The sequence below is a fragment of the Chlamydotis macqueenii genome, chromosome 14 (assembly GCF_036417535.1).
Source record: "Chlamydotis macqueenii isolate bChlMac1 chromosome 14, bChlMac1.mat, whole genome shotgun sequence".
NCBI lineage: Eukaryota > Metazoa > Chordata > Aves > Otidiformes > Otididae > Chlamydotis > Chlamydotis macqueenii.
In genome coordinates, this window is record NC_141569.1 from 14,968,369 (window position 1) to 14,984,577 (window position 16,209).

Consider the following 16,209-nt stretch of genomic DNA (forward strand, 5'->3'; position numbering starts at 1 on the left):
CAGGATACTTTGTCTGCCTTTTATTTCTTCCTGTATTCTCATGGAATATTGCTTGTTCTTTGTCCATGGTGGTTATCTAAAAGAGCGGACTTGGTGTGACCAGAGTGTCTTGTTTTTCCTTTTCCTTCCCTTTCCTTTTCCTTCCCTTTCCTTTTCCTTCCCTTTCCTTTTCCTTCCCTTCCCTTTCCTTTTCCTTCCCTTTCCTTTTCCTTCCCTTCCCTTTCCTTTTCCTTCCCTTTCCTTTTCCTTCCCTTCCCTTTCCTTTTCCTTCCCTTTCCTTTTCCTTCCCTTCCCTTTCCTTTTCCTTCCCTTTCCTTTTCCTTCCCTTTCCTTTCCTTTTCCTTCCCTTTCCTTTTCCTTCCCTTTCCTTTCCTTTTCCTTCCCTTTCCTTTTCCTTCCCTTCCCTTTCCTTTTCCTTCCCTTTCCTTTTCCTTCCCTTCCCTTTCCTTTTCCTTCCCTTTCCTTTTCCTTCCCTTTCCTTTTCCTTCCCTTTCCTTTTCCTTCCCTTTCCTTTTCCTTCCCTTTCCTTTTCCTTCCCTTTCCTTTTCCTTCCCTTTCCTTTTCCTTCCCTTTCCTTTTCCTTCCCTTTCCTTTTCCTTCCCTTCCCTTTCCTTTTCCTTCCCTTTCCTTTTCCTTCCCTTCCCTTTCCTTTTCCTTCCCTTTCCTTTTCCTTCCCTTCCCTTTCCTTTTCCTTCCCTTTCCTTTTCCTTCCCTTCCCTTTCCTTTTCCTTCCCTTTCCTTTTCCTTCCCTTTCCTTTCCTTTTCCTTCCCTTTCCTTTTCCTTCCCTTTCCTTTCCTTTTCCTTCCCTTTCCTTTTCCTTCCCTTCCCTTTCCTTTTCCTTCCCTTTCCTTTTCCTTCCCTTCCCTTTCCTTTTCCTTCCCTTTCCTTTTCCTTCCCTTTCCTTTTCCTTCCCTTTCCTTTTCCTTCCCTTTCCTTTTCCTTCCCTTTCCTTTTCCTTCCCTTTCCTTTTCCTTCCCTTTCCTTTTCCTTCCCTTTCCTTTTCCTTCCCTTTCCTTTTCCTTCCCTTTCCTTTTCCTTCCCTTTCCTTTTCCTTCCCTTTCCTTTTCCTTCCCTTTCCTTTCCTTTTCCTTCCCTTTCCTTTCCTTTTCCTTCCCTTTCCTTTTCCTTCCCTTCCCTTTCCTTTTCCTTCCCTTTCCTTTTCCTTCCCTTTCCTTTTCCTTCCCTTTCCTTTTCCTTCCCTTTCCTTTTCCTTCCCTTTCCTTTTTTTTTTTCCTTTTTCTTCTCCCCCCCCGTTTTTTTTTCCTCCCCCTCTGTTTTTTTTCCCCTTTCTTGTTTCTTTCTCTGTTTTTATCTGTTTTTCTTGAGGGTTTTTTTAATTATTTTTTTTTCCTTTGTTTTTCTTTTTTTTAATTACTATTGTGTATTTTTGCTTTTGGCGCAGCCGCAGGTAGGAGCAGCCAGGGCTGGTGATGACGTGGGTGCACAGACGACACGCCGCTGCCGTTATCACGCAGACCCGCATCCCAGTTGCGGCGCGGCCGGTGGCAAGGCGCTGCCCCGAGTGTTGCGGTTCGAGGAGGGCCCGGGCCAGGTACTGACGCTTCCAGCCGGGCCAGAGCCCGCCCGTCGAGCAACCGGTGCCGCCGCCGCTGTGGCGGGAGGGGCTCGCGGGTGGCGGGGCGGTCACGTGGCCGGAAGGCGCGCGTTGCCATGGCGAGGGCGGGCGGCGGGATGGCGCCGCGGTTCTGGGCGCTGCGCTGCTGCTCCTGCCGCCTCTTCCAGGTGCAGCAGGTGGGTGCGGGCCGGGCCGGGCCGGGCCGGGGAGCGGGCTGCGGGCCGTCCCTGACCCCCTCTGCGCCCTCCTAGGCCAAGCGGAGCGGGAAGTGGAGCTGCAGCGTGTGCGGGCAGCGGCAGGCGGTGCAGAAGGTGAGCGGCCGGCGCGGGGCAGGCCCGTGCGGCGGCGGGAGGCCCAGCGTGGCGGTGCAGAGCCCTGTCGGGTGGCAGCGGGGGGCCCGCGGTGGCAGGAGGCCCTCCCCGGGCCGTCGCACGCTCAGCCATATGCGCTAGCTTTAGTTGGCCCTTCAGTGATACCCGGGGTGGAGCCTGCCTTTGTGCTGTTTCCTTCTGGCTGCTCCCTAAGCCTTGTTTTTTGGTTTTTGGGTTTTTTTTTTTTTTTTCAGATTTATGGCGAAGGGTCTGGCCTGGACTGTAGGCACCACGTCCAGAAATTAAACTTGCTGCAGGGTGAGGCAGAGGAGGCAATTGCTTGGACATCTCGGTAGAGTGTTTATCTGCTTGTTTCTCTTGATGTGCTGCAGGTGATGCACGTCTTCACACATCAGGTGCCTGTTACCTAATCTGAGCTCACAGGAGGGTTTTCTGTCCTGTTGTAAAGCCATGACACATGCCAGTTTCTTTGCCACCTCATAGGAACAAGCTGTTTGTCTGGTTTAGTGTCCTGGCATGTTTCTTTTGACAAGGAATTTTTTTGGATAAGTTTAGTTGATCAACAGTGTGTGTTTGTCAGGCCTTTACCCATTGAAATACATGCAATAGGGTTTGGGGTTGTTTTGTTTTTTTAAAAAAATTGGTCTTTATTATTTGCTGTTTGATGAGCTGACTGTGGAGATATTCATCTTACAGAGAGACAAGCAGTGCAGAGGTGCATCCTCAGACAGAAAACATCCTCTGCTGTTGCTACCTAACTGTTGGCATTCAGGGGTTTCACACGGTGGATCTGTTAAGTAATCCCTGCTGCTGTTGATAAAAAGACTTGTTTTGTTCAAACATTTGGGTGTAATGCCTGCTGGGATGGAAAATCTGAGTAGCACTTTCCTGTTTATTTCATTCCTGAATCTGTTTACAAATTGCCTAATCTTAAGCTGGTCTTGAACTGGTCGAGCTTCCTTTTTTGCTCGAGGTTATTTTTAGAACTCAGTTAAATCTGGTTAGATAACTTAGTTGTGTATATGCAGTGCTTCAGGGTTAAGCTTTGGGAAGAAAACTCATTGTCCGTTTTATCAAAAAGAGTTGCTATTCCTATTCTCAAAACATTGTGAAATTCAAAACATTGTGAAATAACTTCCCTTTTTCCTTGGTTGCTTGGGATATAATTAGTGGCTTTAAGCTGTTGTCCCAAAAGACACACTGTTATATCCCTAGTTATGAGCAATTAGAATTTATAATTTCATGATTAGCATCTTTAGATCAAAATTGCTACTCTGTATAGAAAGGAGGGCTACCCTCTAACTAGATTTTTTTCAAGTATTTGGGCAATATGTCTTGCAAATTCTTCATTTGACATCTGCTTTCCTATAGATCCTTTTTTCCTGATGTGCCTCTTGCCCGGTATTCCTGTCCATGCTTTCTGTCCAATCCCTTGTGCTATGACTAGGTGATTTGAAAATTACAAATCCACAGACAGAAGCATGTACTAGACACTCTAGCTTAAACCTCTATTTCAGGTGTGTAGAAGAATCTGTAAATGACAGCAAAAATACAGCAGCCCAACAGGGAGACAGTTCGGCCCATCAGGTAAGATACCTACAAGGCTCAGGTAAAGCCCATACCGACCTAGGTGAATCAAAGTTCAACCAGTGATCCCTTTGTATGGGTTCAGACAGCTGAAACAGTGTGTATAATCAGAGAGGCTCCAGCAAAGAGAACAAGATTTGTACAGAAACCCTGCTCCACCGGGATACTGAGCCTAGGAACACGACACAGGAACATGTCCTAAACTGACTTGTGATTTGAGGCGTCCGGCACATACATAACAATTACAGAAGGGAGAACGCTGTACTTTGCTGTTTTCAGTAATTCTCTGGTGTTGTAGGAGGGAAGGGCAGAAGTCAGTCGCTGGAGTAAATATCTGGACAAGGACAGTGAAGATCAGGAAAATGGGGAGGAGGTGGCGGGTACAGAAACGCAACAGTTCTGTTCCCAGAGGAAGAACACTGTGGAAGAACAAAGGTACAGAAAGAACTTTTTTTTTTTTAATTCCTGCCCTCGAATGCTGACATTTGGTTTGGTGGTGTGGGAGGTAGCTCATCTCTGATAGCTGAACAAAGTACAGGTTGCAGTATATGACCTGAGCTGAGCAGGGATTTGGTATTTGGGGGTAAAACTTCTCTTATTGCTTAGAGACATGCGTTTTATGAACATTTCTCGTGATTTGTGAAAAAAAAAAACCTCACAGTGGAGCTAATCAGTTCTCTTTGTGAATGATCTCTTTGGCCAGGAAACAACGGAAGAGCTTTCTCTCCAGTGATGGTCAAGAGTACGCAGAGGAAAATGAAGTTTTCCAGTTTGCCTACGGAGCCAAAAAGGTTAAAACCTCTGAGGTCTCTTAGTTGTAAAAGATGCTTCCTACCAGTAAAACAAAACGGTGTTCTCCTGACCTCTTTTGTGTCACCGTGATTTTGAAGTTTTATGCGTCTTTCCCTGCTCTTCTGTTTGAATGACTGGGGAGGGGAAGAAAACTCTGTTGAGAGTTTCTCTCTGAAAGGTTTTAGTTGAGTAAAAACAATGCCCCTTGTGTAAGCTGAGTGGTTGAGCCGGATTCCTCCATGAGCACAGCTGCAATCTTGCTGCTTTGCCTTACTGAGCAGTGGCACCTGTGCCCTATGCAATTATTAAGGTCACTGTGATTGCCTGCAGTGCCAGTGAAGCTGGCCTGAGCCTTCGCAGCCCAGAATTCATAGGCTCACCCAGCATATCAGCCTTGGCTCTGCCTCAGAGAATTTGGGTGCATTTGAAGGACCTGAGTGCTCTTTCTTTGCCTGCTTCGGTGCAGCTTGCTTGGCTGTGCGCGCTGGATTTATAACCAAGCTCTCTTTCTTCTTATAGCGCAAGAAATGTTTTGTAGCAGTGCCTGATCACGATGATGGAGATGCTGTTTCTGGAGACAGTGCGGTTCCTGCTGTCTGTGAGTCCACAGTGCCTGAGGAGAATGCACAAACCCCAACTGCTTGTACCAAACCCTCCAAGTGGGAAAAATTCCTCTCGTGTTCTGACAGCTATAGTGAATATGCTGCCATGGCCACCTTGTCACCACAGGAGGGCAGTGGAAGGTTGGGGCTACAGAGCACCGCGGCAGCAGATGCTGGCACGGCCAGAAGATGCTCAGAGCAGGCTGGAAGGACTCTACCTCCAGGTACAGGTTTTCAGTTTAAAAAGCGTGTTGCTAGCACTGAGTGGCTTGCCTCGAAACTGCCTGGCATCACGGCGCCCAGCACCAGTTGCTCATCTGAGGAGGATGTGTGGTTCAAAGAACCTCACAGCCAGTTAATAAGGGCAGGACCTGGTGCCTTAGAGCCCGCTGCAGGAAGGTGCAGTTTGGATAGCCCTAGGAGGGCAAACACCCTTGTTAACTCTAACACTGGGCCAAAGCTCAGCAATGTTTCTTGCAAACACCTCTTCTGTACTGGTGAGGAGTTTGATGATGATCTCTGAGAAGCTCAGGCATATTTGGCCACAATTTCTTGTTTGTCTCTATAATGTATTTGGTATGTTGAGTACAGAGGCAAGATTCTAACCTGAAGATGGCTTTACTCTTACTCTTAAGCCTTACAAAACTGCACTGATTAAAGTTGTTTACTTGCTACTTGCTCTGTGGCTGTGTCTGGGGGAAGTCTGTTGCAGTGGGTGAGTCCTACAGTTACAGAGTGTTGTCTAGCAACCTCATCAGCTAGAAGGAAGAATGGAAGTAGGTCATCTTAGGGGGAAGAAAGCTCCAAGGCTCTAAGAATTCCTGGCAAGTACATAAAATGCCCATGACAAACTACAGCCTTTTTCCCCTCTGCTACCTCTTTGTTTAGATCTCCCATAGCAACCCTTTCTTCCAGAGCTGCAAGAGCTTCCAGGCTTCAGACCCAGCAAAGCATTTGATTTGTCTTCACAAGTGGAGCCCTAAGGGTACCCCTACAGTCTTGCATAGGGCCCTGCCTGATGAAATCACATGCTCCCAGCCCAGTCCTTCCCCTCTTTCAACTAAAGAATACAGCTGTGCCACATAAAACACTCACACAGACTCATCACAGGAAATGGTATTTATTTTTCCTCCATTCTACAAGCACTTAAGAGCATGACACAGAAACCCTTAGCAGGAAGAAAGATGAACCGCTGAGTAAGGTGCACTGCATTGTTTGCTTTCAGTTAGAAGGAAAGTGCTTTTTGTTACACAGACTACTACAAGTGAGGTGGCTGCTTGGAATACTGGATGGCGTCTAGTGCTGCCCCGATGTCGCAGTTCTTTGTCTGCAGGAGTCGAGTGAGCCATCCACCCTCATCAGAGAAGCCCATAGAGAGCATCTGGGACAGAGATTCAATGAGGCGAGGGTCTGCTTCTGTGAAGAGAATAGTTTAAAGTGGAAATATTTCATGTAATTGGCAAACAGGCCAAGGCTTTAATGCCACACTGTAGGTAGGTGGCATTGTAAATCTAGTACGGCTGGTTAAACACTAGGAGACATGCTCTCCTTTGTCTCCCAGGAGGGCAGATGTTTGAGATAAATCACTAGCTTAAAAAAGTGCTGAGTCAGGCTCAGCTGGCCTTGCTGTAGGACTCTGTGCTGTTGCTCTCAGTTAAGTGGCCTGGCATACTGTTACTGGCTCCCACCAGAAAAACGCTGTCTTAAAGTCTCAGGACTGGTCTGCAGCCTGCCTTAAAGGGCTCCCTTGAAGAGTACACAGCAAGAACATAGTTTAGGATACCACCTTTTTTTCCCCATGTTGCTCAAATGGCCTATCAGTCTAAGGTCAGAAGTCTTTTTAAGACTTAGCTGCCCACATTCAAGAGGAGAACCACCTGACTGTCTCTAACACAGCAAGAGCTGCTGTACCTGCGAGCAAAGTTAAGTTACAGTAAACTTGTCCATATGCGACCTTGGTTTCTACCATCTCTAAAAGCAGGTCTGCTTATGTCAGGCAAGTTGGCATTTCCTGAGTGAAAATTACTCTCAGTTATGAAACCTGCATACATGCCCATACCTGGTGGGAGATGCGGGTAGAGTGCAGCTTCTCGCAGTCCTGTAGGTCCTGGCTGAGGAGGATCCCGAGATACATCCAGGGAGCTCGGACCCTCTGTCTCTGGCATTTGCAGAGACTGCAGTTCACCTGTGGAAGGATCCACTTCTTTGGAAGATAAGTGGGTCCAGTCCTCATCACCCCCTGACGAACTACTGGACTCACTGTGTTCCTGAAACGGAAAGAAAAAAAGGTCCAGGTGCTGCAGTGTTTTCCAGGTAGGATGCATGCTCCTACTATCTGCCTTTAATATGAAGGGTTACATCCACACCAAGTCCCACCACCTTTGCTGTAAACCTGTAAAGCAAAGGTGCTATCACTTAATCTGCTGACATTTTAATATTCAATCCCACGATGCATTATCTTCCTTTTTAGTAACGCCTCAGTAAGCATTATTAGTGTCCTAGTTCTTGTACCTGCGAGTGGAAGCTGCCATCTTCCATTTGTGTGGGCACAGGATCTATCACCATGTCTTGTATCTGCTCTGCAACTGCATTTACTTCTGTAGCAGAATCTGTGTTACTCCAGTCTTGTTTGGTCTGGGCGTTCTGGTTTACGGTACTGCTGCCTGACTCAGCATTGTTCTCTTGATTGTGAGAAACAGGAGTCACTTTGCTTCTCTGTCCTCCATGTTCCACATCAATATCAACTTCAATACCTAGAAATGCATTTGAGATGGAGAAAGTCTTACAGAGATTTTTCCAAAGCACAGTCCTAAAAAAAGGATGGATCAATCCTGGTCTAAATGCTGTTAAGGTTTCTGTAATCCTACAGTTTGCCATGTAACATGTAGGAATTAATGCAAAACATTCTTTAAACAAGTAATAGTTAGGCCCCAAATAGTCACCTTCCTCTAGACAGACAAGCCATACATTTAGAGGGTCAGGGCAGAAGTTATCTATGTCCACTTAGGATTAGTGTTAGAGTGGTCACATTAATGAAACCTTTCCTCATTTCCTCCCAAGGGAGAGCTCTGAAAAGGTACTGAGTGGCTGCTCTAAGCCTAGGCAGTATTAGTACCAGGAGTAAATTAAGCCTTCAAGGCTTAATAGCATGAGGTAGTTCCAGCATAAGTCCCAAGAGCTGACTGCTGCTCCTGTTAATAGGACCTTTAAGCTAGTCTCAGCGATTGGGATAACAAACTGTAAGTCACTTACCCAGCGGGCTCAGAAAAGCTGCCACGCTCTCCCCAACATTCTTTAAGAAGGTGACATTGGGGTCCTGAGGCTGGCTGTTAGTAGAAGCTTCTAGAAAAACAATTTCTGTTAGCACACATGGAAGCTCAGAGGGAAAGAGCACCTTCAGAGCATTTCCCCATGAGATCTTGATGCTCACATACACTGTCACTCACATACACTGCACGACAAAGGCAGTACAGAGACAAAACACTGAGCTACCTCTGGAACAGAAAACCAGTGGCATTAGCATTGTTAAGGCTCATTAGCCATGCTGAAAGGCAGATCTGGAGTAGAGTAGTGACATGCTTGACCTAACAGCTCAGCTTTGTCTGGTTCCGGATACTCTCTCTGCATCCTCATCGGGCCCAAGCATGCCTTAAAATAATCCCACTCTGCACTGAAAGGTGCTAATCATATTTCAAGCAAATTCAATTAGTTCCCCTGCCTATTTTTTCACCCAGATTCCACCCTGTGCTGCAGAACCTCTGCTAGTCTGGCTCCACCACCACCTTGTTTACCAGGGCATCTCCTCTTACCTTCTGCAGTGGGTGGACTGGAGGCTGCAGCACTGGCTTGGGCTTGTTGGGAGTTTTGGCATGGAGCTGCAGGGCCAGGATATCCCCAGCAGTGCATCCATGGGAAGGGTGGAACACCATGCCGCATTTTACGGAGCCAGCGTCCTCGGGGAAACCACTGTAAAGGGTAACGTTCATGTGACTCTGTTCACACAGCCAGATTCTGAGTAACTGAAACTTGTGACTTAAATTTGAGGAATATCCCATTCATTAGTTCCCCTCCATAGATTTTTTTTTTTCCCCTCACCTCAAAGGGATTTAGCAGTGGACTTTGAAACATCACCATGTTGTGCTCCTTGTGGATGCCTTTACCCTCACAGGTGCTGCACAGGTCATAGTCTGGACAGACAGTGCACTTGAACCTGGTACCCACCACCGGTCCTTCACAGCCATCACAGATCACGTTGGGGTGCACCATGTCACGGGGAGGCTCCTGGCTGCACTGCGAGCGATGTTCCCGCCTGCACTCCTTTTTCTCTATTAAGGAAAGGAAAGGAAACTTTGCATCAAGAACGAGGTTACTATTTAAAGGCTGGAAATCGGGCAGAGGAGACAGAAGCACAAACAGCCCTTGTCAGAGCAGTATTGACTTACTAGGTCAGTTTATTTTTACGCTGGCTGCCAAACACAAGCTGGGGGCATGGAAGAGAACTTAAACCAAGTGCAAAGGGGTTTTGCAAAGATACCTGCTCTGCAAACCGCGCATGCCTTATCCTTAACAGTCCCTGGTGCGTTTATTTTAGATTAGTACTGCACTACCCTACTTGGCTTCTCATCCTGCCTTCCTAGCACTGCAAGAACAAAATGTTTCCAGAGAGGGAGTTAGGAAGAAGTGCCACATATCAGGTGTGAACAAATGGGGACAACAGCACTTGCTCGTGTGACTCTGATGGACTGCAGATAAAGCTTTGCAGGTATCTACATGAACAGAAGGGACAAGGCACTAAATAAGCTGGAATTAAGGCTTCCTAGTGCATTGTTGTGAATATTAAAGATACCAGTGCCAAGCTAGCATTTCCAGGAAGCCAGCATGACAACAGTGGCTCACGTTGGGCCAGCTGAGATGACAGGGCTAGGGGGAAGCTTGTGATCCCACCTCCGCAGGGAGGATTCACATTCCGGCACATTACCCTGCCCTTTATTTAACCTCCCCCCGAAGGCTGCAGGTTACACCAGGCCCCTGGGGCTCATTTTTCCCATTTCCAGAACCCTGTCAACAAACACAGAGTGCAAAGCCAGAGACCCACTACCACCCTGTGGAGCTGTGCGGTGTTACCTTTGATGTAAACACGAAAGACACCGTCCTGCACGTAAGGCATCGCCATCTCCAGCTCCTGGTCGGTGGAAAAAGCAATCAAGTCCCCGTCTTCATCTAGAAAGGGTAAAGCATTGGATTTAGGTGCCCGGTCAGGTGTCAATGGCCTGTGGTGAGGATTCCCGGGGGGGGAACAGCGGGGACACCCAGCTGCTAGGCAGCCTCAACCCACTGACAGAGCGGGGTACGGCCTTGCCCACGGAGAAGCCCCCCCACCCCATTCCACCCCACTCACCCTTATAGTGCATTCGGAAAGCGGGCGGCGTCCCCGCCCTCATCAACCCCTGAAAAAGCTCAGCGACGCGGTCGTAAATGGCTTGGTAACGAGCAGGAGGGGGCAGGGAGAAGCGGCGGATCTCGCGGGCCGCCTCCTCCTTGCCCAGCAGGTAAGCTTTCACCGTCAACGCCGCCATGGCTGTGGCGCAGCAGGAATTTCAGCCGGGGTACCGGTAGGCCGGGCTCGGAACGGGCAGACGGGGCGAGAGCCGGCCCCTGCGCCGCCGTCTTATAGCGACGCGGGGCGGGGCCGGACGGCCCCGCCCCGCGTCGCTATAAGATGGCGGCGGAGGGGCCGGCTACTGCCTTGTCCTTGCAGTCTCAGTTCGCACCATGCGCTTCGTTTTTCGGTCCCCTCGTCACCTCCATCTTTTGCCTTGGGGCCAGCAAAGCCAAGCCCAGGCAGCACCATGGAGGTGGGGAGCCTGCACGGAGGGTTTTGCACGCTCATCATGGCGGGAAGAAATACTTCTCCAGCTAACACGCTTCCCCTGAACCCAGTGTTTAGGGAAGAAAGGGTGGCTAAAAATAAAGATACAAGTATAAACACAACTGACATTAAGGAGGATGTTCTGGGGGCTTTCCAAGTTGGTTGGCAGGGGTATTTTTTTTTGTGGATCAGATACAGTCGACAGGCCTCTTAATCTGGCCACGGGAGAGTCCAGCTGGCAGAACACACCATCTGTGCAGTCCAAGTGTAATTAAATAAAGATGGATCAATGATTATTAGGTTCCTCGTCAGTGTTAATTTCCTCTCGCCCAAGGGCCTGACCAGACTGACTCTTAGTGACATATTTCTTGCTTAAAGATGATAAAACCATAGGAAAAACGCTGTCATGATTTATCATCTTCTGCAGTCAAGAGAAGGATAAGTTTTAATTTCCACCATGGGGAGGTAGTTTATTTCCTGACCTAAAGTATACATGTTAAAACACTTGGCCTTCCGTATAGATAAATTTTTTGCATACGTGTAGCAATTTTGAAATCACGACACTTTTCTGGAAAATAGTACTTGCAATGGAAAGGATTACCCTTTTTAACTTAAGTAGTTTTCTAGGAATTTCGATTTCTAGGTATGACATGGCAAATATTCCACCGCAAAGTGATAAGGTAAAGTATAAACAGAATCAGGTTCAGTTTGAAGCATGAATGGTGCTGTGCGGGGAATGATTCGCCAGCTTTTACAGCCCAAGATAGCGAAAGGTTTGGGCACACAGCAGAGCCGTGCTGCGCTCTCCTTCCCTTTTGCTTCTTTGCTGCGTGTATCCTTATTTCTGAAAATGTTGATGAAAGTCGCTGGCTTGGCAACTTTGGATTACTTTTTTTCTCCGTAAAATCAGAAGAGATCAGGGGGTGCAGTACAGGACACTGCCAGTGCTGAATCTGCCTTGCCAGGCAGCACCCCCCGCATGCCCGTCCTATGTCCTGTTTCTGAGGACCCCGATGGCCACTTTTTGTCTCATTTATAGACCCAGAGAGGTGACTTTTGGGACCCAGCTCCAGCACGTTCATTCCTCAGGCACCGTGTCGCTGCCGTCCCAAACAGGGACGATTCCTTATTCCCCTCTCCGTCACTGCTGGGCTGTTTGAGGTGCAGTGGTTTGCCCTCAAGTTGCTGGGTCTTTTCAAGCCACTTGTGCCTCCAGATTAATTGATGCATTTATAATTATCAGGCGATGCACCAAATTAAAACCAGAAATCTAAGTTTTCCTCTATGTAACTTTAATCCAGTTGGCAGATATGGACGGGGCCAAAAGCCAGAGGGAATTTCCCTTCTCCTGGTGGAACATGCTGAGTCACGCTCAGCTTTCTGGTCATGACATCATGCACTTTTACAAAACAGAAGGAAAACAAGGCTTTCACCAGCCTCTGTTAGCTTAGCTCACTGATCACGAGACAGGGGTGACTCAGTGAGTCGCCTCCTCCTCCTCCTCCTCGAGGTTGGGGATTTCCTCCCAGCGAGCCCCTCTCCAGCACAGACCTTGGACTTCGCTCTCCCAGCATTTGCCGTTGCCCCCTGCCCTGGGATGTTGCCCCCAGCCCTGGGATGTTGCCCCCAAGGGGGGTTCTCAGCCCCCACACATATTAACTCGAGATGTTTTTCCCTCTGTTTGCTGGAGGATCTGGGTTTTGGTGTTCTCAGCTGCGTGGATGTTTTCCTATCGTTCTTTAGGGATCTCGTAGCATCACAGCAACCCATACACAAAACCTGGTTCGTCAGCCCTTGCTGCTCAGCAGCCAGCTTCGCAGATGGATGTAGCAAAAAGGGGACGGGAAAAAAAAGCTGTTCGAGTTTAAAATTTCAAGGTTGCAGAGGAAAGGCTCAAAAAGGAGCAATTAGCATCCCTGCAGTGCTCTGCTTTCTCTCTACACCCACTCGCTGCTGGGAAGTGTTTAAAAATATGTGGTGAGATTCTTGCTCCAAGGACATAATCACCAGAAATACTCCTTAGGTCCAAACTTTTCTTGTTTGCAGTGAAGTCCTGGTGGGATGGAGGGGGAGGTTCCAGTCTTTTCCTTGTTTGCAAACCACAAGAGAGGCTGATGATTATTTTCCAGCAGGAATTCTTCCCCAAGCCGTCGTTCCATCCTGAGGTCCCCATCATTGCCCTGGCACTCCCGATGAGGAGGGGAAGGTTTGGCAGGACAGCATGTGGCGATGGAGGGATAGCGTGCGGTGATGGAGGGACGGCACAGAGCCACAGTGGGCAGACGCTTGCTGGGCTGAACTGAATGCTGCGATCCACATGCTCCTTCCAGAGGCTTCTGGAAGGGTGCAGGATCCTCCAGACACATTGGGTCAGATGCTGGTGACTCAGCCTGGTCCTGTGACAGCTTCCCACCTCCACCAGCCCAATGAAAACAATGTTCACCGCCTCCGAAGCGGAAACCCTCCTTCCGTAACAGCGCAGGCAGAAGGGAAAGCCGAGCAGGTTTGGGTTTTTTTGCTGTCTCATTTTTGAGGCTGAGTTTTCCTGAAGGGTTACTCTGCCACGTCAGATGTTTACACGGGCTCAGCACTGTTGCTCATTGGCGTGATGGGAAACTTTTAAGGTCAGAAAACCCTGGGACAGTTTTTTTTTTCACTGAGACAAAGGAACAGATAGGGAAAACGGGTGGAAAGCAGGTACAAAGTACAAACACGCTATGGGTGTTGTGCAAATACGTAAGGATTTTGTGTTCCTGAAGGTGAGAAGGAACTTTTTGCGACCTACATGAATTGCTTGGGGTGAGCGCTGCTTTGAGAACCTGACTTGTAGCTTTTGGCCTGAATTAAAGCATCAACATGTCAACACATAGAAGGTAAACACCCTGTTGTGATCTTAATCTCTGGTGGCTAAGGAGAATTTGGAAACATTTACATTGCAGTGAAGCAAGCCCTGGTGATGTTTGAACACAGCAGCCTATAAAACAGAGAGAAAATGACGTAGCTTTGTTTTATGAGAAAACAGCAAGGGCTCTTTGCTTAAAGCAGCGTAGGAAGGACCGAGCCTGACCTGGCCACAGCTGGGCTGAGCTCCAGAGCCAAGCTCTTTAGAGAGCTAGATAAAATCAGCTATAAATCTGGATTACATTTTATATCTAGACCTAATAAATGTTTTCTCATTCTGATTTTTGTAATGGCCTCAGGATCCGTGGATTGCTATCGGCGTGCTTTCCGTGGAAGGCCCTCACTTCTGCAGCGTGCTCGGTATTGCCAGCATCAACTGTTCAAAGATCATGAGATCACCTCAAAAAAACATCTTCGCTCTGTTTATTTGCTGCTGGGGTTTTGAGTCTCTGCAGTTTCTATTTTAAACTTTGCTCTGCAAAAGGACCAAGGCTCAAAACTTGCTTGTTAAAAAACAGCAAAAGCTAAAACTGGGATAAGAGGGAAGGACTTCAAGAATAAAAGGGAACTTTGCCGATCTGATATAAAAATTGCCAAGTGCTGGCAATTTTGCTTAGTTCCTCATTTTTTCCAAGAGAGCCCAAGGTTTTTGTCATGTGAGGGTGGTATAAAGCTCCTTCATTTCTTCAGACTTTCATGAAGACAAAGTATAACAGCAGAAATCAGATTAAGCTTTATCCTTGGGAAAGTAACTAATTGATTGTCTTGGAGAAATTATTAACATTATTCTGTTCTCTTCTGTTGCAGGCACGCACCATACCCCGAGCGGTAGGAGCGTCTTGCACATCTGAAAATAAACACCCAACATCTGACGTGCTAAATCGTGTCATCTTATTTCTCCAGACTCTTTATCAGCAGTAGGATTTCACACGCCTTTCCCCCAAGCAGCTCCTACTTGTCTGCTGCCTCTGGTGGGTTTTTTGCCTTTAATTCCTGCGAAGCCTCTGTTGGCTCCTGGGTTTAACACGTAGGTTTAAGGTGAGAAGGCAAGCAGGCTGGGTGGGACAGAGCTTCTGGGGCTTGTTTTCTTTGCTCTAATGGTGGAGATGCTGGTGCTGGTGGGGTTGAGGCTTTACCTGCAGCCGAGGAGCGAGGTACGGGTGGGTGCGCTGGGTTGGGGGTCTGAGCCTGGGGCCGTGGCTGCTCCCCACAGCACTGGTGAAGCACTCTGAGACACGGAATGTGCTGCTGACTGTCGCTCGGGCGATGCCTTGCCAAATTCAAGTGAGAAACCATGGATGCAGCCCCCCTTGTTTTTTTTCAGTATTGCTGAGGGAGATGTTGAGGGCATTTCCCAGTCAGGCATGTGCCCAGTCTGTGCTGGGGCCCCACAGCTCTTCGCTGGCTTCTGGCAGCGGCTGCAGAAACTTTCGGTGCCGTCCAAAGGGCTCCCTCTGCCGATTTCCTTCCCAGATTTTTTCATCGTTGGGAGAGGCCATTTCAAGATTTGAAAAGCGTAATTTATTTTATAAACTAGAGAAGGGTCTGAGGACATGGGTAGGGACAGGACCACCTCCTGCAGAAAGGGGCTCTCCATGCTTTTCCTTGTACGTGTGTACGGCTTTCAACAAGGTGCGTCGATCGTGCAGAGCTCCCCAAGGCCGCCCCTGCACCCACCTCTCCTGGGTGCCCGGCTCTCTTCGCCCCTCGCCTTTCCAGAAGGAAATGAAGCAGAGGTCCGAGGACCCCTTTGCCGGTTTTCCCTGTTTCAGCAGGGTTCTCACGGAGCCCGGCTGGCTCCCAGCGCATCCCTGCCTGCCGCTGCGGCCAGCTCCTGCGCCCGAGCATCACCAAGCGCCTGCATCCCCAGTCCTGCCTCTGGCACGCGCTTCGCTTTACTTGAGTCCTTAATTGATCCAGAAATTTCAAACAACAGACTTTGGTCGCTGGGAGCCAGTCCTACAATATTTACATGTCTGAGAAATATTTACTTACTAAGAGAGGTCTGGGGAATGGAAGACACCAGCTTTGGCCAGAGGAATTACGCACCCACGTGCGGGGCACACGAGCTGCTGCCTCCCGTTTGACCCCACCAACAACCGCAGGAGTGAATTGAGGTGATGGAGGCATGGAAATGCAGCGTTTCGAACCCGGCCTCGCTGCACAGCTCCTCCTGGTCTATAATGAAATAAAGCCAGACCCATTACCAATCAAAATAATTTTTAAATCTGATTTCTTCTGTCCTTCCTCTGGGGAAACAGCTTGAGGCCGTAAGCCCTGAGTACCAGGTCCTTTGGAAGAGCGATGATGCCCTCCCAGGCGGCAGCGTCCGTTTGCGATGTTCGTCAGGCATCGATTTTCCCTCAATAAACACGAGATGCTGTTTCCTGAACCGAGACGAAACGCTTCTGCAACAACGGCAGCGAACATGCACTGCACGGCCGTGGGGGCTGCTGCCCCCGACCTCATCCTGCATCCCCCCCTGGGACGCCCTCAGAGACACCCACAGGGACGCCGTCAGGGTCACCCTCAGGGACACCCTGCGCACA

General features: G+C 48.7%; 2 protein-coding genes and 1 long non-coding RNA gene across 9 annotated transcripts; 2 read left to right on the forward strand and 1 right to left on the reverse strand.

The window, feature by feature from the left end:
- The first annotated feature begins 1,404 nt into the window (after positions 1 to 1,404).
- Positions 1,405 to 6,965, forward strand: MRNIP (MRN complex interacting protein). 4 transcript variants are annotated; one of them, XM_086758756.1, is made up of 8 exons: positions 1,694 to 1,753; positions 1,829 to 1,888; positions 2,143 to 2,240; positions 3,427 to 3,496; positions 3,795 to 3,931; positions 4,200 to 4,287; positions 4,808 to 5,114; positions 6,872 to 6,965. In XM_086758756.1, exons 1-8 carry the CDS (start codon positions 1,694 to 1,696, stop codon positions 6,907 to 6,909), a joined length of 858 nt encoding a protein of 285 aa, XP_086614882.1. In that variant the 3' UTR covers positions 6,910 to 6,965. The 4 variants fall into 4 exon arrangements, with proteins under 4 accessions (XP_086614880.1, XP_086614882.1, XP_086614879.1 ...); XM_086758753.1 differs by lacking the exon at positions 6,872 to 6,965 and having other exon boundaries at positions 4,808 to 5,564; XM_086758754.1 differs by lacking the exons at positions 1,694 to 1,753; positions 2,143 to 2,240; positions 6,872 to 6,965 and adding an exon at positions 1,405 to 1,553 and having other exon boundaries at positions 4,808 to 5,564.
- On the reverse strand, positions 5,995 to 10,541 carry SQSTM1 (sequestosome 1). Of its 3 annotated transcripts, none has more exons than XM_086758751.1 (8): positions 10,289 to 10,541; positions 10,015 to 10,110; positions 8,986 to 9,215; positions 8,700 to 8,856; positions 8,143 to 8,229; positions 7,402 to 7,643; positions 6,950 to 7,157; positions 5,995 to 6,306 (listed from the first exon to the last, which is right to left on the reverse strand). In XM_086758751.1, exons 1-8 carry the CDS (start codon positions 10,464 to 10,466, stop codon positions 6,149 to 6,151), a joined length of 1,356 nt encoding a protein of 451 aa, XP_086614877.1. In that variant the 5' UTR covers positions 10,467 to 10,541; the 3' UTR covers positions 5,995 to 6,148. The 3 variants fall into 3 exon arrangements, with proteins under 3 accessions (XP_086614877.1, XP_086614876.1, XP_086614878.1); XM_086758750.1 differs by having other exon boundaries at positions 8,143 to 8,232; XM_086758752.1 differs by lacking the exon at positions 8,143 to 8,229.
- Positions 9,222 to 14,568, forward strand: LOC147598995 (uncharacterized). Of its 2 annotated transcripts, none has more exons than XR_015260097.1 (3): positions 9,222 to 9,652; positions 12,889 to 13,262; positions 14,468 to 14,568. It is a non-coding gene; the product is annotated as an uncharacterized LOC147598995 (long non-coding RNA). The 2 variants fall into 2 exon arrangements; XR_015260098.1 differs by lacking the exon at positions 14,468 to 14,568 and adding an exon at positions 13,519 to 13,626.
- Positions 14,569 to 16,209: the final 1,641 nt, after the last annotated feature.